At 37.9% G+C, this 25,782-nt stretch overlaps 2 protein-coding genes across 5 annotated transcripts; both read right to left on the reverse strand.

Annotated features, from left to right (window-relative positions):
• Positions 1-138: 138 nt before the first annotated feature.
• On the reverse strand, positions 139-7,548 carry LOC105265135 (chorion peroxidase). Of its 2 annotated transcripts, none has more exons than XM_011302474.1 (10): positions 7,286-7,548; positions 6,340-6,560; positions 6,142-6,268; positions 5,849-6,058; positions 5,598-5,779; positions 5,212-5,297; positions 4,922-5,141; positions 4,270-4,575; positions 4,001-4,183; positions 139-2,192 (listed from the first exon to the last, which is right to left on the reverse strand). In XM_011302474.1, the coding sequence occupies exons 1-10, from the start codon at positions 7,288-7,290 to the stop codon at positions 406-408; spliced, it is 3,327 nt and encodes a 1,108-aa protein (XP_011300776.1). In that variant the 5' UTR covers positions 7,291-7,548; the 3' UTR covers positions 139-405. The 2 variants fall into 2 exon arrangements, with proteins under 2 accessions (XP_011300776.1, XP_011300775.1); XM_011302473.1 differs by lacking the exon at positions 7,286-7,548 and adding an exon at positions 6,772-6,940.
• Positions 7,549-8,170: 622 nt separating this feature from the next.
• Positions 8,171-25,725, reverse strand: wake (wide awake). 3 transcript variants are annotated; one of them, XM_011302470.1, is made up of 11 exons: positions 25,468-25,725; positions 24,865-25,073; positions 24,635-24,742; positions 24,256-24,466; positions 22,303-22,652; positions 15,806-15,949; positions 15,488-15,566; positions 15,052-15,155; positions 14,658-14,921; positions 12,452-12,754; positions 8,171-12,330 (listed from the first exon to the last, which is right to left on the reverse strand). In XM_011302470.1, the coding sequence occupies exons 1-11, from the start codon at positions 25,620-25,622 to the stop codon at positions 9,611-9,613; spliced, it is 4,647 nt and encodes a 1,548-aa protein (XP_011300772.1). In that variant the 5' UTR covers positions 25,623-25,725; the 3' UTR covers positions 8,171-9,610. The 3 variants fall into 3 exon arrangements, with proteins under 3 accessions (XP_011300772.1, XP_011300773.1, XP_011300774.1); XM_011302471.1 differs by lacking the exon at positions 15,806-15,949; XM_011302472.1 differs by lacking the exons at positions 22,303-22,652; positions 24,256-24,466; positions 24,635-24,742; positions 24,865-25,073; positions 25,468-25,725 and adding an exon at positions 16,463-17,461.
• Positions 25,726-25,782: the final 57 nt, after the last annotated feature.

The raw sequence follows: 25,782 nt of genomic DNA on the forward strand, positions 1-25,782 counted from the left end.
CTGAACCGGGAGAGGGGAATAAGTTTGACGTGAGTGAGCATGCGTGGGAGTTAAGCTCGATTGTCCTTTGGTATATTGGTATTTATTTCTGCAGATTTACCCCAAAAAATCGGACCATCGGTATGGTATTAAAATAATTTATTGAATTACATTATACATTTATTTCAAATTAATGAACAACATTATGAAACATAATAGGCATTTAGTGAGCACTGAGTTCTGGGAATGGCATTCGATATTCCATTGACCCAATTTCTATTTCATCTCTCTCGGTTCTATTTTGTTTTTCTCTATCTGTTTCTAGTATTCTTAGACTCCTCTCTTCTTGGGACAATAGGATATCAAATGAAAGTGGAGTACACGTATATCCATTACCATAATTGATGTGAATTAAAGCTATATTACTCATGTTGTTAGACTCAAAGGTCTTGGCAACTCATTACTACTTGAGTAAGTGTCTTTCATCAATGGTATAAAGTCAGAAGGACTATTGACATGTTTTTCAGCAATAATGAGGGTCTCTTTATCGCTCTTCGACGTTGAAAAACTTAAAAACGGCTTTGGAACGTCGTAATTAATATCTTCAGAATCTTTATGAGGAACGGTTTTCGAGTTGGCTCTCATGTTATAATTAGTGGTGGAGATTAATGTTGGGTGTGATGAAATGCGAGTATCCTCGGTGTTTCGATGGTAAATTGGTTTTAGCCAGTTATTCGGACTTTGATATTGATGATAACCATGGCTGTGGTATGGGAGTTGAGGAATATTGTAGTAATGGGGTCTATGTGTAGAGCTTGTTGATGTCGATTCTCTTGGATTTGGATCTTCAGAATTATCATGCTGAGGGGGATAGCCCGAGTAAGACGAGACGTAGGGTTTTGTTCCAGCGGGATAGTTCGGAATTATCAGTGGTTGTTGTGCTAAATTTCCATAAGATTGCAGGCCTTCACTTGCCTCGAAATTTCCAGGAGTATTGGGAGCAGGCGGGGACTGAGCCGTGTGATACCCGAAGCTACTGCCACCTAATGATATACCCCCTCCAGTTTGATAACCTGAATTAACCCCGTGGGGAGGATTGGTTGGACTGTAGAGAGGGTTAACTCCACCAGGAAATCCTCCACTTGCCACCTCCGGGTATGGGTAATTGGTCTGATCGTTCACGTGTGTTAGTGAAGGATTGCTTCCAGGATAATTAATTTGCGGTGAATGTGATAATGGGTTCGAGGGCAACTGTTGAAGATCTTGCACCTGAGAATTATAAATGGCATCGGTTACGAATACAGGAGAATTTACAGCGTGATTTTGGACTACGATTGTGACGTTATCCTGGGAGAAAAATGGACGTTTAACGATTATACGGTTCTTTTGATTGACGTTGGTTCTCACGGGCTTGGGTCGTTGCCAAGGAAACATCTTGGCTTCATTCCGATCAGCTCTGTCCTTCCGGCCGAATGGCATGTTGACTGATTCCTCCGTAACTGCGTTGGACTGCAGAGCACTATTTCCCCTTTCACGTTTTCCCTCTGCCCACGGGTGGAGATTCAATTGACCCAGTCTTTCATCTTTACATAAGACCCTTCGGTTTCGCAGATTGTCGGTTGTGAGAAAAACAAACGGTTGAATCGTATCGATATTATCCAGAGTTTTGCACAAAATTTTCGCCAATGAAATCTGACGAATTTCCTTCAATTGGGCAATGGTGAAGCTGTTCTGGCTGTGTGAATTTTCATACCAGAATCTATCCCCTTTACGGAGATTACTGAATTGTTGGGCTATGATACAGGCAAATGTTGGCCCGACTAGTCCACCTACAACTGGTTTCTCCGCCAAACCCCCTGAGAACAGGTCAATGTCCTCTATTGTTTCATAAATTCTGCTGAAACTGCGTGCTGCTGATATTGAGGTGACGCGTTCCAAATCTTTCCAGTTCTTTACTGACGATAAACCACAGGGTTGACGCCAATCGATGTAAGGAGCAAGACCGTGATCTCTACCACGCTGGATGTTTATGGAGGCCAAGTCCATTCCAAATGAAAAACCCGGTATTTGAAATAGATGATTGGTCAACTCCTCCGTTATGAATTCATCACGTCTCTGAGATGGCTGATTCACCAAGCCAAGGAGGATACGATCTACTGAGCCCACACTTTGCAGGTCCACACGATTGCTGAATTCTTCGTGAATTGTAATATCTAAGAGACAAAATGGAAGTACTGTAGTTCATGACATGTCAAGATTTTTATTCAATAATTATCGTTTAGTAGGAACTCATGAGACCAAATATTCAAACGTGTAGGTGAGAGCTTTACAAATCATAACCAAACGTTGAACCCCGATATATTGACATTTTATTGGCGTTGTTCTTTCGAATAGACTCTTCTGTCATCATGGAAATATTACGCGAAACGACGATTTGGCGGTTATTTTGGGGAAAATATTAGTAGGTGGATGGATGTGTAGAACTAGGTTAATGGCTTGAAAAAAATCTTGAACTGAAACTGAAATGTGAGTTCGTGTTTATACGGTATTTTCGAAATACAGTTCTGTAGAATTTCTCAGAGTACTTGCCCAACAGTTTCCGAGGTGTAGCGATTTGGTTTAGCAGATGCCGATCAAAATTCCGAAACATTAATGACCCCACCGCTAGTTAGATAAGGAAGTAGAAGTGCATAAAAAACAAAAACAATTGACATGGTAAACATTTCACTCTCGTCGTTTTCTTAATTGGTTATCGATATCCAGAAGGAACGCAAGAGAAAAAAGCTATTGGAAATTTTCCATTTTCATCGGATAATATCGGGTAATTTATGTCGTAAAGCCTGAAATATACTAGAACAGAAGTCTGAAGTTCATTCGTTCTAACTAATGGTCATTCATTCATACTTAACGAATTCCTATGTGGACAGTACAATTTGACGAAATTCATTATATTTAACTTCAGATGATATTCACCTATCATTCACTAACAGTCAAAGAATTTTGTTTGGAATAATTGAATCATTTCATTAATATAAGATAATGAAAAGTACTGGGATATCCCTCACCACTCCCACAAACCTAAAATATCTCCGATTACTCAGTTTCGGAAGTTTGCTTTTACGGAAAAAGAGCGGATGAAATTCGAAAATAGATGAATTTCTTTAATTACAATCTTGGCTATATAATATGCAAATTTCCCATCCGAAGAAGATAATGGAATGGTGACACGTCTATATGTATTCCACTGCATCATTTCAACACAATATTCCAATTCAATATTTTCTTTTTCTCCCAAAGCCGTTTATTTGATCTGGGAGTTTTATTGTTTGTTTTGGATGCATTACATTGGAATGTTTTGATGCGTTTGTTTCTGTTTATATTGTGAGTTGTCTCTGGTTCAATTAGTATTTTTACAATACATTAAGTAATTTTTTGTGTTTTGTGAAAGACACACATGAAATCGGTGAAATATTGAGGTGCTGAAAACCAAATTGATCGGCCTTTCTGGTCTGATGGTGTGTCTAGGTAAAATGGTTGAGGCTTCTATTTTTCAAATGGATTCTCCGGAATGAATTGGACTGTCAGAAAAAAAGTCAGAAAGAAACATCTTGGTTCCCGTAGATCGAAGACATTCATTCCCGGGTATATTTGGCTTTTTCGGGTATCTACAAAGATACCGGGAATTGAAGGAATGACCTAGTTTGTTGACGAACTGTATATAATGCGGGAGTAGCGTGTCATACGCATTTCTTCGTCAATATTCAAGTAAATGTCAATTCCCGTGTAGAATGGAGACACACAAAACAAATATATGGTTATGAATGTACTTGACAGTATGAACATTAATCTTTCTATGTTTTATCCCCTATCATTGTTAATTTATTTGGTCACGTTAGAATTGATTTAAAAATACGCTCTACGTAAATGTATTACTCGTAACATCGACCTACAGATAGAGTATAGCCGAGGAATTAATTCAGAGGTATTTCATAGTTGGGAAAAATGAGAGTTTATAACTCACTCTGGAATATCATACGATGATCTCTACCGTAGCGAGCAAAACTAGGCTGCACTAAAGAGTGTCCAAATCGATATGCCGCAGCGGAGAACGAATTGGCTATATTAGGATTGGTCGTTGAATCGTATCCATTGTAGTATCCATCTCTCAGTAATTCCAGGTCGAAAATTTTCATCACTTCTGGACCTTAAAAATGCACAGATTCATGGATCATATCTAAAAGCATGCGAACTAAAGTGACAGATTTTAAATGAAATGGCTGAATAGTCTACCGAGAACAATGGGTAAATATTCCCTGTATGTAACATGCTGCATCAGAGCACCAACAATTTTACGACTCTCTTGAAACAGTTTCTCGTCACTCCAGTGGGAGTTGAGTGCAGCCAATTCTGTAGCTACTCTATTATGCAGCCGAAGAAAAACTACGTGTAGTGATGTTAGAGCTGGCTGTTCACTCAAACGAGCATCGCCAGCTCTGAAGCAATTCGTTGATAATGAACCACGTCGGCAGAGATCATCTGGCTCACCTTTTGGTAGCAGTGGTTTGCGAGACTGAATTTTTCCGTACTGCAGCAGACCTTCGGGGAAATGAAAATTCGTTATTTTTCACTCGACTTTTCACTTCCCAAAGAAAAGTCATCCGCAACGCCAGAGCTGTATAAATGATTTATTGGAATGAAATCGATAGTTCTATTTCAACGACTTCATTTCATCCCCATGTATTATCCGTTTAAAATTTCAAACGGAGAAAATTGATTTCCCGCAATCTGACCCTTACTGAAATTTCAAAAAATAATCTGACCAAGTTGGTAGATAAATGTTTTAGTGAAAACATCTTCTATATTTTGAAGAGATGAAGAGTATGAAGAGAATGAAATTATTTTATTCTTTTGACGTGTGAGGATATTACACGAGTATATTTACCATTTCGAAAGATACGCAGGCTATCGCTGTGGGCAACATTATTGCTATAAACCATCGATGCATCTATGAAGCTTGTGACCTGCGATAATTGCTCACGTGGGCCAAAGCCGCAATTCTCCCTCGGCGATGGTCCACTTCTCACAAATTCCAAACATCTGACACCCTGCTTTCCGAAGAATCGATCTTGTGGATTAACTATGATGGGGAGGCAATCAGGATGCTAAAATTGCATTATCATAATTATTAGATTCTTAAAAGTATATCATGACAGAGAATAAATGATCAAGTACCATGAATTCCGGTGGCTGAAATTCAGCCCCGCGATTCCGACAGCATTGGGGGAATGTGCCGTTGAAACCTCGGCTCTGTGCGGCAGCTGTAATATCCCATTATTTATTATAAAGAAGTCATTTTAAAAATCAGTCTCCGCTGATTTTCACATATTATTTGCATTCTCACCAGGAGAAATTTTATAAAATAGTTATCCAACAAAAATTTCACGGTAATGTGTGAAATTGAAAAATCAAAACTATGACAAAAATTTATCGATGTATTCGATGTTGAAGACCACAAAGTTTTAGTTTCCATGTACTTTACATCTCTATCACACCTATAATTTAACTATTAATTTTCCAATTTTTCAAATTTCTCCTTAAAAATGATATTTATTATTCACCAGTGATATCATGATCTACGAACTGTCCCCACTGCATTAACATGTGCGTGACTGAAGCCAGTGGAATATTCCTATCCTCATGTATTAAAACGGAAATATCGCGCGGACTTGGCAGTGGTCGTCCGGTTCTTCGTGATCTCCTTATGGACTCAATTCCATCGCCATAAACTGGATCTAAAAATCTTCATAAACCTTCGTTTTTTAGTACGTAAGATAATTTTCCCCTTGTAAAAGAAGAATCTTAATAATACCTCTGCATTGTAGACATGGCCGAGCCCCACCACAGGTGCTCCAGATTATTGCAACTTCCATCGGCAGTTCGATATTTTTGGCTCGCTGGTGGACAAGTCGGTTGATCGCTTCTTGGACAGCGTTCAGGAAATCCCGCCCCCCGGGAAGACCAGGTTGAGGCAAATTCTCGCACGAGTTGGCTCGTTACTGGATCCGTCAAATTTGCATACCTATAAAATACAGTTATTCACCACGTTAAGAATTGAAAATCATTGTTCATTCTTCTACATCTTATGTACACCGATTAGCATACTTTTCCGCAAGTTTTCCGGAGCCTTTGAGGGCAGCGTATGCGACTCTAGCCAAACGTTTCGCTTCCTCCGATTGACGATTAAATGCAGCTACATACCGTGCAGGATGCTCATCGGCTAAAAAAACTCCTGCAAAAGTAACGGCAAAAAATAGTACATTGAAGTACCAATTGGCTCGTTATCCACTTTAGAATTATTACCATGAGAAAACAACTTGGGCTCCTCAATATTGTAAAGTTGGTGCATTGCCTTTATTCCGAACTCCTTGGCTAAATAAAAATCCTCCTCCAGCCGATCCTCCAAGTCTAAATTGGATTGCTTTCCTCTCGCCCATATTTCTGAACAATTTTTTATCTCTTGAACCGATTGTGCAGTCAACTGGATGATGACGCCGCCAGCCAAGAGTATCCTGATAAGAGATCTATAAATCCTTCAATTATTTTGTTTGTTCCAATTCCACCGTTGGTTCATATATATCCACAACACAAATACTAAGAATACTAATACTACTTGTGGATCAAGTCTATACGGATAAAATCCTAACGGTTACTAACGGTATTTTCGTCAAGTAAATTGATTGAATGAAACAAAAAGTTTATCATAACTCCTAATGTCGTAAAAACAAAACTCACTTCAAATCCCGCATGATATCGAGCAATAGTGAGTAAGCATTCGTTCAATGAACTCAACAACGTGAGGGGGTAAAACAATAATTTATCCTATTCGAGAGGAATCGATGAACGTGAGAGACAAACTAACGCATATTCAATGGAGCAGAGTGGTCTTATTCGCCTCTTCGTCCTCCTCCTTCACACTGGGATACAGAATATCGCCTGTGGCAATACTTCGAGGCCTTTTTGCTCTCTTCATTTGCGTTTTTTTACTGTTACCGTTGGCCGAGTCGAAGGAACCGTCGTTCCTTCTCGCCCATTGGGATAGCACTGGGTGTTGCAGGCCTTTCTGGGTGGGTCGGTGGCCCGATATTTCTCCGTCACCATTAACCATCGCTATACCTCATACTTCAGCACTAATATCTATTCAATCGAATTCAATGTTTCTCATCACACTCGGACGATAAACAAGAAAAACCTCATCATCCATGTATTATCGAAAGTTTGAGGGATCATTAATAGCACAGGGACTCACCTCATGATGATTAATGTTTGGCAGCTCGTTCACGAGCTTGGAGATTAGCAATAGCCTTGCCCGAGCCATAGAGCACTTTGGCACGTATCTGCACCTTCCTTCCGGACGATGTTGTACCACTGTAACCATAATTCCCGGATTCTCCAGTTGATTGGCTCGGTACCCCACAAGTATTATTATTGACACTTGGAATGCCCTTTGAATTGATTGAAGTGGGTGGACCAATGTCCAAACAACCAACGTCATTTCCATCCATTGCGCAAGTTCGACACCATCTGCATCTCTCTGACATTTTTTGTTCAATTAACTACAGCAATTCAATTAAAACTGTTTGTCAATTGGGACGGAATCACCGTGAGTACAGCAACGTTTGGTCTCATCGGGCCAACTGATCGGCCAACGTCAGTCCCAATAGCATATAAAACGCTGACGGTGGTTCGCTTTGGTGGTATGACCTGGCCCAGTATCCGTTGATCCGTCCACGGTCCATGAGACCTCTCGGTAAACGGCCTATTTCTCTTTTTCGAATCTCTCGCAGCACAATTCCATTCTATCTCTTGATGAATATTCTCACATTCTTAAGTGGATCAATATTTGCCATTAATTGGCACTTGACAAACTTTGATGATGCGTTTATACCGATTGTAAATGCTTGTGAGTGTAAAGAGAACAGAGAAGGGGTTTGGGAGGGGATAAGAGAACTCCAACTGGGTCAGCAGGCTTGTAGGTCAGGAATACCACGTGATACCACCTGCGATGCCTGTTGGGCCGCATTGCCAATGGTTTTTCAAGTGTTGATATATATATTTTCTTTCACTACTGGTTTAGATCTAATGAGTGGTCTCAGTCAATTTCAACATGCGTAAAAACGTTGTATACGTTTTATTCAATCTCAACATGTTTTACATTTTTTTTCTCTTTTCTTCGGGAATTAAAATAAATTACAATTTTTCTCATCATCATTTCTACCGACTCTACATCATCTCATTTAGATTCTCGTAATTATATAATATAGATTAATTAAATTTTTGTTACATCTCCAATTATAATTCGATGATGCAATTATTGGTGTTACTTTGCTTCGTTCCATTTTAGTGATTCCATAGAGCTCTAATTTAAAGTTTTTGCATTGTTGCCACTTAATATCTTATATTTAACACTGATAGACACGAAAAACTGCCTTTTCAAAAGTGATGGAATTTCAAAGTTGTTGTTCTTCGATATAATCGTACTGCATTCAATTGGACCGAAATTGGGGTTCCTCTTTCTTCAATAGAATCTCTTTATATTGATAAATATATACCGATTGCATACATAAAAACATTAGAAAGTTATTTGACTTGGAATGGGCAAAATTCACATCATACTACCATCAGATTTTCCTTTTTTTCCATTAAGGTACATTTTGGGGTCTGTCATATCCTCTTGCTTTCTCTGCTCATACTCACTTCCTCAACATGTCGCTAATGTCTAGTCCCATTGTCCTCTAAAATTTATAACTTAATCGTTGCATTTAAAATTGGTGGACGTTTAAATTCGTGAACACCCGTTTTTACTACGGACGTTGCCCGATCGATTTATCACATTGATTAATTATTCATTGATAATAATCATGAGTTTGAAAATAGACATATATTAGACTATCAATAACACACAATGGACGTCTATAATCTCTTATTGTTAGCCGTTACCCCAAAATCATGGCTGACAATATTATATATCACGCACACCAAAGTTCGTCTTCATCAATGTTCTAAACATAAAATCTTAATAATGAATATTTACAATACAATTTGTATTTTTTTTACTAGAACCGTTAATTGAATAACAGTTAATAAATCATAAACAACAACAGTGGCCCTTAAAATAATGTTAATATGCTTGAGTTATTTTTTGTACATTTTTTTCAAATTTCTCTTCTTTTTTCTCTCCAATTATCATTTTTTACTTTCAATTCCTTAGAATTAAATATATCGAAGGTTCTTCACTTTTATCCTACAGCAGTCTATGATTTATCATCTCTTTGCTAGTGTTATATTAGACAATCCAGTCATATAGAATTTAATATATCGTAATATGATCAATCGAGATCGTAGTGGCTAGTAAGTTCACCAAGGAATATTAATATTACCCTTTATATACAATATAAAAATGGATACTAATGACGCATAAATGATAAAATGAATATAGTGAACTCGAGTCACCTAATAAATAATTAAACAATGAAATTAATACGAGATAAAATATACATCACTAAATTTGAACTAATAATTCCAGTCGTACAATTATTGACTTGAAGAACATTGTAGAAATCAATTGGAATGGCTACAAGTAAGCGGTATGTTTGCTGCTATGTTCAAGGGCTGCGAGTACATCCTGCTTGAGCCTGACATACAATCTGCCCTTCTTCCATGGATTCTGCAATTGAAGTGGTTTGAAATCATCTCGCAAACATCTCTCTCGTGCACCAATAACCGCAACCAAACAGAAGTTGGGTAACTCCTCATTCACGTAAATTGGTCCTTGCTGTCCCTTAAGGACAACAGCCATGTTGAGTTGCTTAACAACCAGATCGACAACTTCCCTTGCTGTGGTTCTCGGTGTAACATGTAGCTTTAGGCTTGTACCAGCTGCAAGACCGGTCTCATAAGCCGCATACACTTGTAATATACCGGGCAAAGGTGCTGGCATGGCCATCGACGTTTGGTCCTTATTTTCGACATTATTACTCTGATTGGAATTCGGTAATGAGCAACTTGCTACCGATGCAACACTAGCACTCGGTTTTGAGCTCTTACTTTTAATTCTCACTATTGACATACTCTGCTCCCCACTGTAATCATCGTTCAGTGAGTTTAAACTATTGGTGCTATTGGCATTACTAGTAGCTGTATTGACGCTCAATAAGCTCGTTGTATTGGCTAATCCAACTTGATTCGTTGATCCCGCCAATGTATTGCCATACATGGGTTTACTAACGAGCTGAGGACTTGTCGATACAGACACAGTCATTGATACAGTCGATTGCGTCGATTCACAACTCTTCGATATATGCCTGTATTGGCTGAGCAACAGAGTGTCCTCGGATTTTGATGGAGGTAGTAATTTGATGTTAGCCCCATCCCTAATAGCCAGAGCAGAGGCTGACGTGTGATAACTGGGATGGTTTGACCGAACTGGCTCAGAGACAGTTGAATAATTCGATGTATCACTGCCTTTTCGCGAATGTCTTTCATCAATTATTGACGGTGTTAGAGCCTCTTCATGACGAATGAAAGCGGTTTGATTGTTAACTTGTCCCTCAGTAGTGTGGCCCCCACATGGTAATTGCTGTTCACTCTTGCTAAATTCTGTGGTCAATAAATTCGTCGCTGAATTTGAGATGTTTGGTCCCGGCCAACTACCCCTTCCTGGACTTGATTTAACCAGTTTTAGATCGCGCGGTGGTAATTGCAATAAACTTCTCTTCAAGCCATTTGTTTTATTATGACATCTCTCAATATTCAATAAATAACGCATTGAAATACCAGCCGTCGTGGTCAATAATGTTAGCGCCGAGTTTGGATTACTTGTCATGAGACCTGCGTACTGTGACGATCCACGGGCCCTTGCAAAAGTTATGACATCAATTAACCACCTAGCACCCTTCCAAATGGCATTCATTTGCGTCTGGAGTTGCTCAAGTCTCGACAATTTGTCCTTGGCTACGCTAACTTCGATTGAACTGAATGCCTCACGATGACTATGTTGTGCCTGGGCTGTATCCAACTCCAGTATACAGCTTAGCCGACAATATCTATTTACAACATCTTTCTGATAAGTATTTAAATGGACCATTTCAAATATTTGAATAGGTAATGAAAGAAGATCATCACGTTGTAAAAGAATTTCCCTTGTGCCTGGTACAGAGCACGCCGTTTCGGCAGGGGGTACAACGATGAGAAATGATACCTCATCAGTGAGTTCAATCACCTCAGCGTCATAAAGCCGGTGAATTAATGAATCATCCGAGTTCACCTCCATATACGAGAACAAACGTCTCGCAGTAGCTGATACGAGATCGACAAAAAGTTTCTGCTGCTCGTTACCTTGATTCTTACTCCATTCACTATCATTATCGTAATCATAATCATTCTCTTTCTCCTCGCCTCTCTCTTTATCCTTGGATTTATCATCACAACGTGCCTGAATTCGGGTTATTTTCTTCAAGTACTCCCACTCTTCAGCTGATACGTGTGGATTATCACGTACTTTACAGTGCGGCAGAAAATTTGGAGCTTTTGATGGTACGACAATTTGTATCAGATCAACGCTACTCTGCATCTTCAAGTAACCGAGATACAGACCTTTACTCAGTTTAACACTACTCAACTGATGATACGTCATTTGGTCCTTGATGCTTGCCATCAAAATGTCGGCCACATTACTGTCCTCATGAATTGTTATCTTCCTTTTGACTTTGCTTAAGGGTAACCATCTACTATTAAGCAACGACACTAACTTAGGTGATTTAATAAAGTTAATTGTCGATAACACGAGAGTACCCTGAACATCTCTGATGGGCTTATGATATACTTGGCCCAAATCTTGAATACAAAGTGCCGTTTGCATCTGCGCCGCAGCCTGTAATAATTTAAGGCGGAAATGATTTGTTGAGCTGCTATGGCTCTTCTCCATGTCCTGTTTCAGGATTTTAACATCATCCCACGTACACGCCACCTTCATTAACCAGTGATAATCATTATGAATACAGCTTGGATAGGTTTCATCCACTTCAATTACCGGCAAGAAATCTTCATTCGTCACTAATACTTTATCCTCATGATAGAGTACGCAGGCAAGATAAACACCGCGTCTCAGGCTTTTCTGAAATTTACTCGTTGCTGTGAAAAGTTGTTTTATTGTTGTTTTCTTCTTGTGATTTCGTCTCTGTAGAGCTGGCGTATCTTGGGTATATTCAGGGCGTTTTATGTCTGTGAAAAGTGAATCCAATTGTTCTAAACGACCGGCAAACCTCGGCTGCTTTCCATCAACGTCACGCCAACCTTTTTCCAATAAAAAAATTTTAAAAGACGTGAAAAACGAGAGCAAAAAAAGTAATTTTAATTAAGCTTATTCCTTTCTATCTTTGGACTGTAAATTAAATTAGGATCGAAATATACATACTGCTCGGTATAACGCTGCATGGACTCGAAATAATAAATCTACTGTATCCCTTGAGATTACCCGCGCAAGCCCGGAAGTAATATCTCTGGCCCTGAATGAGTCCATCGATGCGGCACTCACGTTGTTTCATATCGAATACTTCTCTCTCTCCAATGATAATCGAAAAGTCTTCTTTCGTACTCCATTGCACTCGAAATTTACTGCATACGTAAGAGTCCTGTGTTTCAGTCTCTTGAAAACGTATTGAGACCGACTTTGTCCCTATTACATCAATGCTCGCCATAAATGGCGCATCTGGAGGCCCTATAGAGAACGTTTTCCACCAATGAGTGATTAAAACTAATTAAAACCTCGAGATCAGTGAAATAAAGAGATGAATTCAACTATTTTATAACCGAATAATCTTATGAAGAGGGCTAATTAACGCACAGAGAAAAGTCATTGAAGAGGAGACGATTAAATTGTTAATGATAATTGCACTTTGGTAAAGCCAAGGGATTTTCACTGTCCAAGGGGTATATTTAAGCCGTCTCCCAGACCGCTATTTTCCGCGAGGAAAAATCTTAGGCGACACTTTTTTTTATTAACGAAAAGAAACTGCCCCTCTGCAAAAGCCAAGAGTGCAAGAGACCATTGGGAGCTCCAAATGATTTATCTTCGTTTCTTTTTTCTCGCTTAATCCCCATGAGATTTGAGGAAAATTCTGAAAAGTAGTGGCTGTATATTCATCTCTTTCTTTCATCTCACCCACGGTATTCCCGTGATGAAGTTGAAAAAACAGTTTTTTTTTCTGGTTTTAGAGTGTAAAAAAAACCAAATAAAATACACTGAGAAAAAAAATTTAGAAAAATTACTGTACTCGGTACGGGAATCGAAGTGCAAAATTTTTTTATCAGGAAATTTATCGATGAGGCGAAGAACAACTAAGCACACCATTCTTATTTACAGGAAATTGAAGATTTTTTTAGATTTTCATCAGTGAATTTTCCTATGCAGCACAGTACAAATTCTGAGGCTAAGATGCATTACTGCGAACTCAAAGAAAAAACGATTGACATAATATGATTCAGTACTGTGTAAGTTGTCACACGCCTGTTTGCTACTGCGAGATTTTTACTGTGCTATGAATATTCAGGACATCCTCAGCCTTGGGATAACATAATTGCCGATGCCCTCCGATTACTTCCGGACGTTGCCGAATGTAGAAAGGAGATTATCCGAGTTCAATATGTTATTCTGTTTGCATTTAACTTAACCATACTTTGTTAACCAATTCTATGATTTAGCAATATAAATTTATTAAAGAGGATATTTTACTTTTAGGATTGTTACCTTTACCTAAAGGGCCAAGTGCTTAACATATACCGTGAAACCTCTTAGACTTTTACTTCTTCCACACATTTTTTTTAACTATTTTGTGAAATAGAAAAGTGCTAGTTTATGAGAAGAATCAATTCAAATTGGGTAACTATTGAATTCCCTTAGTTTGTAATCGGAAAATGATGAGGTACAGATCCAATTACATGATGACGTCGATTGGTTTTTTTTCTTTGATTTTCAGTTTGTTTTATATATATGGTATATTTGCATTCTCGCTGTATGTTTCGTAATACTCATCTACGTCTGTTGTTTTCCCCCATTGAAATCTCAGCAGGTCTTCATTGTTTAATCGAAAATCATTCATTTGAAGTTAAGTGAGTTTATGTGGCAAAATTTATAATTAAGAAGTGGTTGTAAAAAAATTAAATAAATTTTACTTTTTCAAAAAATAATATATGTCTTTTGGTGTCTATTCCCCTTCCTTCATCTCCATTGATACAATTAATTACTCAATGATTTTATTTCATAGGTAAATAATCATTCTCTACGGCCAATTTAAAAATTGGAGCGGAAAGGCATCCTTTTTATTCGGTCGATAAGGACTTTCTTCTTGTCACGATGGAAAAATTGATATGGACCTGCTAAATTTTTCCTCAGTCAATAAAGATATTTTATGACACAAGCACAGTAATTTTTCTTCCACAATGATACAGTTTTCCTGTATCTCACTTGGTAAAAATCAAGGTTAAGGACATGACTTTTTTTTCGTGCATGTGCTTTGCACCCCGATTACTGATGAGTATAGTAATTTTTCCCGAACTTCTACAGCAAAAATTCATTGAATTTTTTATCCGTGTAGAATAAATAAATTAAGTTTGGTACGAACTAGCTTGGTCGAATCCCAGCAGCATCTTTCTCAGTGTTCTAACTCTTCTCTCCCACAGGGCCACTTGTTTGTCCTCGGTATTGCCCCCGCATCCGGTTAAATTATTGTGCGCCGTTGAGAAACTCGCCCTAGCACTCGTAGCATCCAGAAATGAAGTTGAACTCGTCCCCAAAGCCCCATCAGTTCCACCTACTTCATTGAGTCTGTGCTCGGCTGACAGCAGTAGTGATGCCAAGTGACTACCGAGGCACTCCGGAGATTTGACTAGCCAAATCAAATTATCCACGGTGGAACAAAGAAAATATCATAAGAGGGGAGACATCATTAGTGGATCACTCAGTCTCAGCAATCAAAAAACTATTATTCAATTTTCAAAGAGGATATTCACTCTTACATTGATTTCCTTCCTTTGCGCCATATGCAACGAGCATTTTTATGAGTGATTTATTGTTGTCCAAAACTGCCACATCCAGTGGTGTTAAGCCATCGCTGTTAACACTTGCGGTCAGAAAGAAAGAAATGTGGATGAGAAATTGTGAAACTTTCGTTAATACATTGGAAGAATAGAATGGGTGTGGTGGTACAGATAAGAGGGGAATTCGAAAAATCGATAGGGGCTCCTGTAGTTAAATTGACAAATAAGCTTATGGATTGTGTCTTCATTTTTATTTTTTTTTTCTGCCAATTTCTAACTACCCTTTAGCTGTACTCATTCCATTGTTGTGCCGAATTTGTAACTACATAAATTAAATAAAAAATGAAAGGAGAGCAATAGCACTCGATGTAGAATATGAAAACAGGATATAATAAATAAAAGGTAATTCACATACCAATTGACGTCGATATCCGCCGATTCCAATATCGTTTTTGCTTTGTCCAACTGGCCCTGCTCGATAGCCGTAAATAGAGCTGCAAGAAAAGACATTGAATATATGTATATGAATGAACTTGTTTGCGAAAATTTTATACAGATTATTTTCCACTCCCTCTTTGTTTATGATATTTTCATCTCCCTCATTTTCTTGGGAATTACCTGTTTACTTTATGAGGTTTTTTCGTTGAGTTGTGAGATTGAGACTAACACAAAAATAGATTAAAAAATGTGTATACGCATAATAAAATGAGAGAAAAATAATTTTAAAAAATACCATGCAAATGGATGTTGAGGGAGGGTTGCGCCACGAGGGGATTAATCGTTCCTGTTGTCAAGTGGTTTGTCTGATTATGATGTTGGTTTTTATTTTTCTTTCCAAATCCTTCCAGGAACTCCATGTTTTGAAGCGCTTGCAACTCTAGTAGAATTAAACGAATAAAAATAAAAAAAATTATTCAAATAATGATAAAGCCAAAGATAAAAATAATAAATAACTAAAGTGGAAAGTATAATACAGAATAAAATAGAATGCTATGTGGGGAAATCGTCCATGGCAAATTCAATCTCGAGTAATGTAATGTACGATAATACGAATTGTCGGAGCATGTTTAGCAATGCTTTAGAATACTGGTGAATTTTCGATTAAAAGTGAGTGAAACGAAAACTGACCTATACCCACATCCCAAGCTCCAGTTCGAAAAACATAAAGGTCAAATTGAAGGGGAATTGAACATGCTGAAACGGCTTTTGAATTGGAGAATGAGATACGTGCGTACACGGGCGTGAAATATTCACTCACTATGAATACCCCACAGAGCTTTTTGTCCTCCGTTTTAAAAAATACGTATCCATCGAATACCGCTCAATATTCAACAATTTTAGAAAAAAGAGGCAATTTAGAGGGAATAAAATATCCAACGGAGGGACATACTGCTGGTTTCTCGATATTTCCACTTGAAGTTTGTGGAATTTGTATTGAACCAGGAATTCGATATATCTCCACTATCATCATTCCGATGAACCACATCACTGGGCCAATCCATTTTTTTATTTGTCTTCCCATTACCACAGACAATTTTCAGTTTCTCTCGTGACATTACTTGCTTCGTATCTTTGACAATTTCATCGACACCAGGACAATTGGAACCATCAGTATCAATAGCTGGCACAAATAGATAATTCTTTAGTGATGAATCCAGGGAATTATCCAGTGCAAAGCTGGGATTTTCATACCCTCCATCGCACATCCATGCCTGTTTATTATCGCCAACATTCTCATCATCCTCGAATCCATAAAATTTGTATGTACTACTCATTTCATATTTATCTTTTTTCCTAATGTCATTGGTAGAGAGTGTCAATTTACGAGTGAGATCTTCACTAATAACACCCGTCATTGAATCAATATTTTCACCAATGCTCGACAAATACTCCTGGGAGCTCTGCATACTCTCACTGATTGAATTCACTGAGTCAAACACTTCATTGCGATTGCGGAACTTTGATATTAATTTGACCGAGACACGAAATGACCGTGACCTTTTTAAACTCGATATGCCACCACTACTGGTAACACGTCGTTTCATTATCCTTTCCATCTTTGGACTCTTAATTGCACTTCTTCGAATTCTCATTTGTAATTTCTTCATGAATTCCTCTGTTGCGCAAATTTTTTTTTCAGCTGCAACTCCAACTCCTATGATAATTACTCCTACTCTCTAAATTTATTTCTCTTTCGCCTCATCCGTCGCCTCTTCATCTTCTTCCTCATGTACTTTCAGGCATATTCCACATGAAGGGAAATTCCCAGAATGTACTTTAATTTTATTATTCCATGTGTCACACACTGCACTCACAAAAATCCCGAAGATGAAGGGCAATTATTTAATTCTCTCTTTTCGATTTGAAAAATTTGGGAATATGGTATAGCGTCGTAACGCCACAAAACTATCGTACGACAGAACGTATCTGTCGTTAGAATACCCACGCAAGGAGGCACATAATAACTACTCGTCCTGACGCCATGTGCCCTCGACCGTACAAAACCCCAACATCTGCCTCCTCACTCTCCCTACCAGTAATTTTTCGAACTTTTGGGACCCCACTCAGTCTTTACTTCACTTTTGCCCCCCCCCCCCCCCCCCCCCCCCGGACCCAACCAAACCTCGGAAATAAAACGAACTGCAACAATTGCCCCCCTCTCTCTCAATTTTTTTTCTCACACTCACAGTTTCAATCTAATATATCAAATTAATGAACTACTGGACGTGGGAAAAGTTGGCATTCTAATTTTCCATTGAAACCGCATGAAAGATATAAAAGAAAAACGGAAAACCACACACTTTTATCTACGTGAAATTCAACATCCTTCTATTGTTGCCTCGTTCCTAACTTTCTAAACTTTTCTTTTCACTCGGCTTTTCCTGAAATTTCAACGTTTAATTTTCACCAGAACAAATACTCACCCTCGATACGTGTACTCACGATTGAATTCTTTCAAGGAAAAAGTTGCGATTAGTCACTAGTATTTAGTGGGCACGGTGAAATTCAGGGAAATTTTAATTGCACCGAAATTCGTGTTTTATGAGGAAGAATAAATATTAAGTAGGTACGGCTTTGACAAGAGGCAAGCTCTCTTTGAGGGACGGTACAAAACGACAACAGTTGGATTCCCATTCGGTGCCGGTCTTTCCCCTTCCTCCCCCACCATTCTCAACCACCTGCGATATCCATCATATTAATGCAACTGTAAAAAAAACCTGTCCACTCTCTCTCCTCATTCACATACTACCCATTTATTCTCACATTCTCAGAAGCTCAATAAACTCCATAAACCCTCATCTATCTCATCTACCTGGATAAGAACAAACGCAAAATTACACGTTTCGCTGTATAAACTTGGTGTTTGTCAGACTTATTGGAATAATAAAAGGGAAAACCGCCGATATCCACAGCCAACGTTTGCACTCGTAAAGCGACAATTTTCTACCCTCCCTCCTCGTTAAGGTCAATTTGCCAGTGATGGAACTTGATTCTCTTTTCTCTTGTTTCGCAATCTTCAATTCTCCCAGTCAAGAGTCGAGTGTCTTATTGCTGAATGAATTGAAAAAAAAAACAGTTACAAACGCAATACAGAGAATGGTACGAATTGTACAACATCCGACGGTTCCACCAACATGCGTATCAAATATTCAACAGAAAACCTGGTATGCAGCAAGACCCATTCTAATCGACAGGTCAATTCTCGTATTTTCCAATAATTGAATTTTCTCATTAAATTGACATTCAAATTACCGTGGAGACGCTCCAATCACTCAGCAGTTGTCTCAATTGGCCCATTCAGCCTGTCATTATCGTGATAAAACACTGTGTATGCTCTATCGTCACTATCACCACAAGTAATAATACCGAATCATATTTTCATTAACGAAATTGAGATTGAATCGTTAATGAGTGAATAAAGTGCACGATTGGATTGAAAATGCGGTGGGTAGAAGTTGGAGAGTAGTTGGTCGTCCACTCGACTGATGTGCAGAGGCCGCACAGGCTGTGGATCGAGAGGTGGACGAGAGGGGCCCGAATGGGTCCGAAGTACCCCGAGTCCATCCAGCCCAGCCCTACCATTTTTCAACCCATTTCAATCCATTTTATCCTGTCCAGTTTCCCTGTCGCCTCTATCGAACTTATTCAATCCATTCATTGTTTTTCCACATGAATGTGCGCACTCTCGTTATACTCTTTCTCTCTTCTTCACGTTTACGTGAAATGTAACGAGAATTATTTGAGAATTATGAAACGACAACATTCATGCGTCAATACATAAATCAAGGTTTGTCGCATATCTATTGCGTGCTTTTTGCTAAACAGTCGCATAAACGTTAAGTGGCCATCTAACATTACCGTAGGAGTAAAATTTTCAATCCAATTATTTTTTAGGGTGAACCCATTATTTCTCAAAAATCAAATTCTTATTTGCTTCATCACCACGATACGCAGTGATTAATAATTTGGATTTTTCAAAAATTCGTTTCAAACTAAAAGATAATTGGATTGAAAATTTTAATTCTATGGTAATGTTACGTGGCCACTTAAGTGAGAAAATGCAAAATCAATGCCTCCACCAACAGATAATTGTTGAAATGATCATGGCATGTTGCCACAAGATAGTTAATCGCTCTTGTGTTCGTTGAAATATGTTTACATCTGCTCGTAATGGGAATTGATTCAACAGAGTTCCCACTGTGGACTAATCACATTACGTAGGATATATATTGGAAATGTCAGCTATTCGAAATTCATTCCCATTGTGATAATGACAATAGACGCAGATACGAGGGTTATTAAATGTTATGAATGATGTTTTATTAATACGCTGAAGTTTTCCCTCAAAGCCACGAATATTTGAGAATTAATCATTCGGCATTGAATTATCTGAATCCTTTTTAATGAATGTTGTTCAAGTTGAGCGCGTCATTCTTATCCTATGATTATATCTATTAGAAAGTGGTGCAGTTTTGAACAGTTTATTTTGCACCGATGGAAAAGAAGATACACTCAAAGAAGTCTGCATTGTGAAGAAGAACTTCATTAAAATTTAAAAGACCTTTCAGTTTAGCTTAGCTTCAAAATATTTCATTTGATTTTATTAATTGAAAGTATTTATCTTAAAATTCTTCTTTGCTGGTATTATTCAAATGTATTATTCGTGTTCAAAGATGTTGCGTCTTGAATTAAAAAATTAAAAAATTATCATGGCAATTAGTAGTTTGCGACTTTTTCAAATTTCGAAGAATACTTGAAGATAAAGATAAATTTATGTATTAATTCATCGTACCATCAGTGGGAATTGTTTTGTAAGTATAACGCAGATTATCAGCTATTTTTCTCCATGTGAAGATAATAGAATAATGCCTCTGAAGATAGTGAAAGTGCATGCAAACAAACCTATCAAAAATATTATACACTGGAGTAACTGATCACGTCTAACTAACTGAATGTCATTAATTCCCGTTACGGGCTTCTCACGTGGAATCTACACTATTCCCGAAAGTCCTTTATCGGATAATCGCTGGTCTCCTCATCCCTATCCCGGGTTTGCCACACAATTCATCCTCCCCGAAAATATGCCGCTGATTAATAACGTCTTGTAAATGATGAGGATATACGGGGTAAGTGTTTCTCTCCGATTTCGAAAAATTTAATAGGGATAATACCGACAGAGTTTTTAAATAATATCAGGAATTTCATTTCAGAAGTTAGAAATTCCATACCTTTGGCAAGAGACATCATCCACATAGTCTCAGGAGCCATTTTAACAATAAAGCACCATGTCACTTTATTTTTTGCCAGCATTTTTCGGCGCATAGCTAAACTATATGCATATCAAATTATATACACATATTATATTATATTATATTATATTATATTATATTATATTATATTATAAATATATGTACTTTAATATGCCTAGGATGCGTTCAAAAAGGTGACAAACAAACGTTGCGTGAGTGGCAGGCAATAGAAAAATAACGAAAATATCGATTTCTGGCCTTTCCAAGCTTACATTGAATTTAAAAATAAATAAATCAAATGACCAAATTGCACTTATGCGTAAATGTTAATAAACATATATGTCATGAAATCAGTGATATATTTATGATCAGCAATGGGTTTTTAGTAATCATTTGAATTTAATTACTGTTACGATTGTTGTACAATTTTACAGAACGTGGATATTAAAACTCATTTTCATGAGTGTCAATTCAGATTACATTTGCGCTTAGAATTCATGTAACTTGGAGGCAAAGTTCGTCCCCTGTGTTGTAAAAAAAAACTTCCAACACATGTTCTACAAAAAAAAAAACAGATGGATAGCGCGCCATATACGCGAGTAAGAAAAAAAAGGTAAAATGAACACCTTAATTTGTTTCTTTAGCCGTTATGCAAAAATAATTTATCGACATTTTAGTGTATTTTAGGATATAAAGCACAAGTGCTTGAAAATTACCAGATTCTCCCGGAAATAGTGCACTGGTTGTACGAAAATTTGTATAACACTTCACTTTCCTGGGTATTACTATATTATATCCAATATTCACATTTACAATATAATTATCCCCACTCCTAGATGCGAAGGAAAAAATTATGGCTGGAAGTTATCATTTCGTTTCCCCCTTTTCACATTTATTTTCACCTATGTGACTTTTTTGAATGTTTTTTTTTTTCAGTTGTCTCAGGCATCAGAGCATCCGTAACAAATTATAGAGTGGAATGGGAGTAAATGAGTATTCAATCATTGTTAACGAATACTTTATTTGAGGGGTAAAAGGGAGTTAAGCAAGAGATCCCAAATGTGCGTTTGCAACTATTAACGAGTGAACGGTTGAGTAGACTAAATCCACCGGAGGTTACATTGAAATGCATTTGTTGACAATAACTAATCGAGATAACTAGATATTCACTCAAAGCATTCTCAATCCGATTGAATTTGAATTCACACTCTTATGCATACCGCCCATTAAAAATGAATAAATATTAGCTCTCTATTTAGATTGAACGTTAACCCCTTCAAAGAGCCATTAATTATGGAAAGCTTTTGTTTGGAAACGGTAACATATTAATTAGTATTCAATTGGGTGGGTTCTTTTTTCTGGTTATGTCAGTTACTGCCTAAAAGCCCGAATGGCTATTCAACAGTCTTGCCCTCACCCTTATTATAGAAAACTTCCTAAAATAAAGTAAAATGAATAAATAATTGTTTTTTTCACTTACCAACAATCGCTCGCTGGCCTTTTATTCTTCTTCCAATGTTACTGGAGATGCTCTGGCGTTCACCACGAACATGAAGAAGTGGTGTTGTTGTTTGGCTTGCTGTTGGACTGGGACAGGGACTTGCGATTTTTCGATAAGGTAGCGGTGAGAATGCCTCGCTCGTGAAGTCATATCCGCTATCTCGGCGTATGTCATACGATAATCCATCTCCACCAAGTGCACTTGATATTGGACCAGTTGAAAAGTAACTCCAGTTGGCGCAAGCCAAACTGTCGATCGAAGTGCTCCTTGGTACCGTAAAGTGGGAAGAGGGAAAATCCTCGATGTGATTTCCATTTCCATCGCCCCTTCTGCATAGGATTTTCATAATTTTATCATTATTTCATTTTCTGGTAATGGCGATCGGTTATTGACGTTCCGGGCTAAGCAGATTTATTATAGGAGGCATTTCACACCAACTGTACAACGAAAAAGTATGACTCTCAAGAATTGATGTGCAAGTTGTATACTTATTCTATACGGTCCAAAATGTAATTCAAATTTCCAAAGAGCGAGATGCCTCATATATAAAGAGATTGGAGGGAATGATCGATTTCCTTAATCAGTAGTAATTAGTACTGCAATTTGCACAACTATTAAACTACGTTATGGGTGAAAAATAGATGCTGTCTAATAAAGCCATCCTGAAGAAATGCGGAAAATTAAGTTATTGAAGGAAAACGAGGCGACCTAAGGATATCTTTCAAAGTGGGGGAGGGGGGAGGGGGGGGGGGCAAAGGATTTCAATTCTCCCTTTTGCAATATTCCCTCGAACTTTTTTAGGGTGTAGTAAAACTTAATCAGGATTGGCATCGGTTTGCGAAATGAGGAAAACGGATTTTCATTTGCACAAGTTCTTGCCTTGATTGAAGAAGCCAATTTTAATTAAACCTTATTTTGCTGGTTCAAGAATATGTCCACAAATATTGATTGATCTACTTTCATACTAATACCATGTTAATCACGGAATTAATCAGTACTTTCGAGAGAATGAAATTATGCCTTGAGGAGATCATGATGCCATTGGAGCATTGATACATTTAGAAACTGCTGAAAAATCTGTGATACCTGAAATCAAGTTGAATATGTATTGTGTCCGGTCACTTATCGGGAAACAAGCTGATGAATCTATCATGAATTTTACCGAGAATAATCGGCGAAAGTAATGGATCTAGAAAGATCTGAATATGATATTTTCCACTGGAAGTAGCTGGAGCCACTCTTCAATCCAATTCACATAATTTTATATCCCGTAATAGAGCTGGATATTCATTTATTGATGCTTCCTCCGAAGCTCTAATTTTGTGCATCTCCGAAGGAAATTAGGTTTTTTTCGCTGATAGAAGAAATAGGAAACTCTCTTTCCTGACAGTTTTGAAAAACCTATTGCAAGAGGCTCGTGGAAATTGCATTGTGAGAATTTTCTCTCATACAACAACCCTTATGGTAATCCCGCTCGAATTGATCATTCTCGAGCTAGAAAATTCCGGGAATAGAAAAAGAAAACACTGAAGGTAAATAGAAAAAGAAAATTGTCAGCTGAAAGTTCAGATGAATTATGCAAACAGCCGGATCAGAAATCACATGATCCACAAAATCCATCATTACTGAAAAGGGCCTGATATACTGAACGGAATATGACGTTGAAAAGTTTGATTGTATTCTTCAATATTTGGTGACTTAAAAGTGAGTTGAAAACTTTTTCACTTTCACCTCAACCTATGAAGATAGATAATTTGAGACAATAACCCTGGCGATAAAGAAAATAAGAGCCAACAAAGTCGCTAATACGAAAACTTCATTCCCGAGGAAAAGCCCAATTATGCGAAAATTACACGTTACCCATGGATGCCTATCTACAAACTTGCTGTTTACGAAATTATACACTTGAATAGTAAGACAAGTGGAGTTTACCTTTCCCATGAAAGTCTACGAGTAATATTATCACTCGGTATATAACTTGGACGTTGATTTAACAATCTTGCTAGCCTTGTCAGAGGCTGGGATGTGCTCAAAACACTGCTGCTGCTCAATCTTCCGCTAGTTCGGCTACTAACATGCTCACCACTCCTCGAACCCTTCCGATGAGCTTCTATTACACTTTCCGAAACTCTCCTCTCACCAGCTGAGCGCGTCAGAATTTTAAAAGCCAAACAAAATAGAAAAATATTGATTAGATTCCATTCCACTATTCCACCTCGACAAGAGGTGTTGAGATTTGGATTTTTCAATTAAAAATTGGATCCAATAAATCCCTTTGATAGAATATCTAGTTTTAGCCATGCAAACTCACCGAGGGTTTCATCAGTGCAGAAAATCCTTGGTGTTAACAATTTTGTGCTTTTAACACCGGCCTCAATCCTCTCTGTTTGCTCATTGAATCCAGCAGCATTAAAACTTCCTACAGAAAAAAAAATAGACGGTTGAAAGTTAAAAAATCGTAAGATAAGCGCGTAAATGGCGTAAGTGACGTAACGAGACACTGGAATTCAATAATAATTGGATTGTCAATGTATTGAATACCTCTTCCAGGTCCAGATGCAGCGGTACCACAAGCCATGGCATATCTAGCATCGATTTGCTTCTGCAGAATGCTAAGACCAGGTGCTACTATTGCCGGTAAAGTACTAGATCGTAATAGAGGGGCTGGACGGCAACAACCCCCACCGTTAGTACCACTGGTTGCACGGGATGATGACTTAATATCCGATTTACATTCACCACTCGTTGTACTATCAACAAAAATCCATTTATTCTCACTTTCTCCCTTCAGGCTATGAATTTCCCTCTAAATTGCTAACTCATCTGACGAAATTCCCAGTGATTCAGCCGAGCCCAAGGGGAGAAATGGTGAGAGTCAAATTAATCAACATATTTTTGCACTTGTATTCGCATATGACGAATATGCACACTTGGATTTAGTTGTTTACACGGCATGAATATTCATCGAATTTGGAAGGAGGCGCATAATTGAGATGACGGCTCACCCCTTAACGCCCCTAACACTGATAACCAAGACGCTGATAAATACATTTCTCACCTCAAACTTTATCAATAACTCTTTCTTTTTTTCCAACCACCTGCGGTTAAGTAACTTTTAATGTAATCATTGTGTAATACATTTACCTTCTTTCCTTTCGTTGTTGTTTTTTCTTTTTAAAAGCTCTTTTCACCCTTAGAAGAAGAAATGCTGCACGATCTATAGTCAATCCTTGGGGGGGCTTTTCTCCACTTGACATTGTTAAGGTTGTCCTCTGAGCCAAAAGAAAAATGACAGGCATGTCATTGTATGTACAAAGCTACATGACGATTACATTTTGTTTATCGATGGTACCAAAAAAATACCGAACACTTCCGGGGATATAAGGAAGTATCTTGACTATGTCGTCGCACCAATTGATGAAACCAAAGGGAAGAAAACAAGAAAAATAAAACAAAAGT

Source organism: Fopius arisanus, unplaced genomic scaffold, assembly GCF_000806365.1.
Source record: "Fopius arisanus strain USDA-PBARC FA_bdor unplaced genomic scaffold, ASM80636v1 scaffold00027, whole genome shotgun sequence".
In the NCBI taxonomy this organism is placed as follows: Eukaryota; Metazoa; Arthropoda; class Insecta; order Hymenoptera; family Braconidae; genus Fopius; species Fopius arisanus.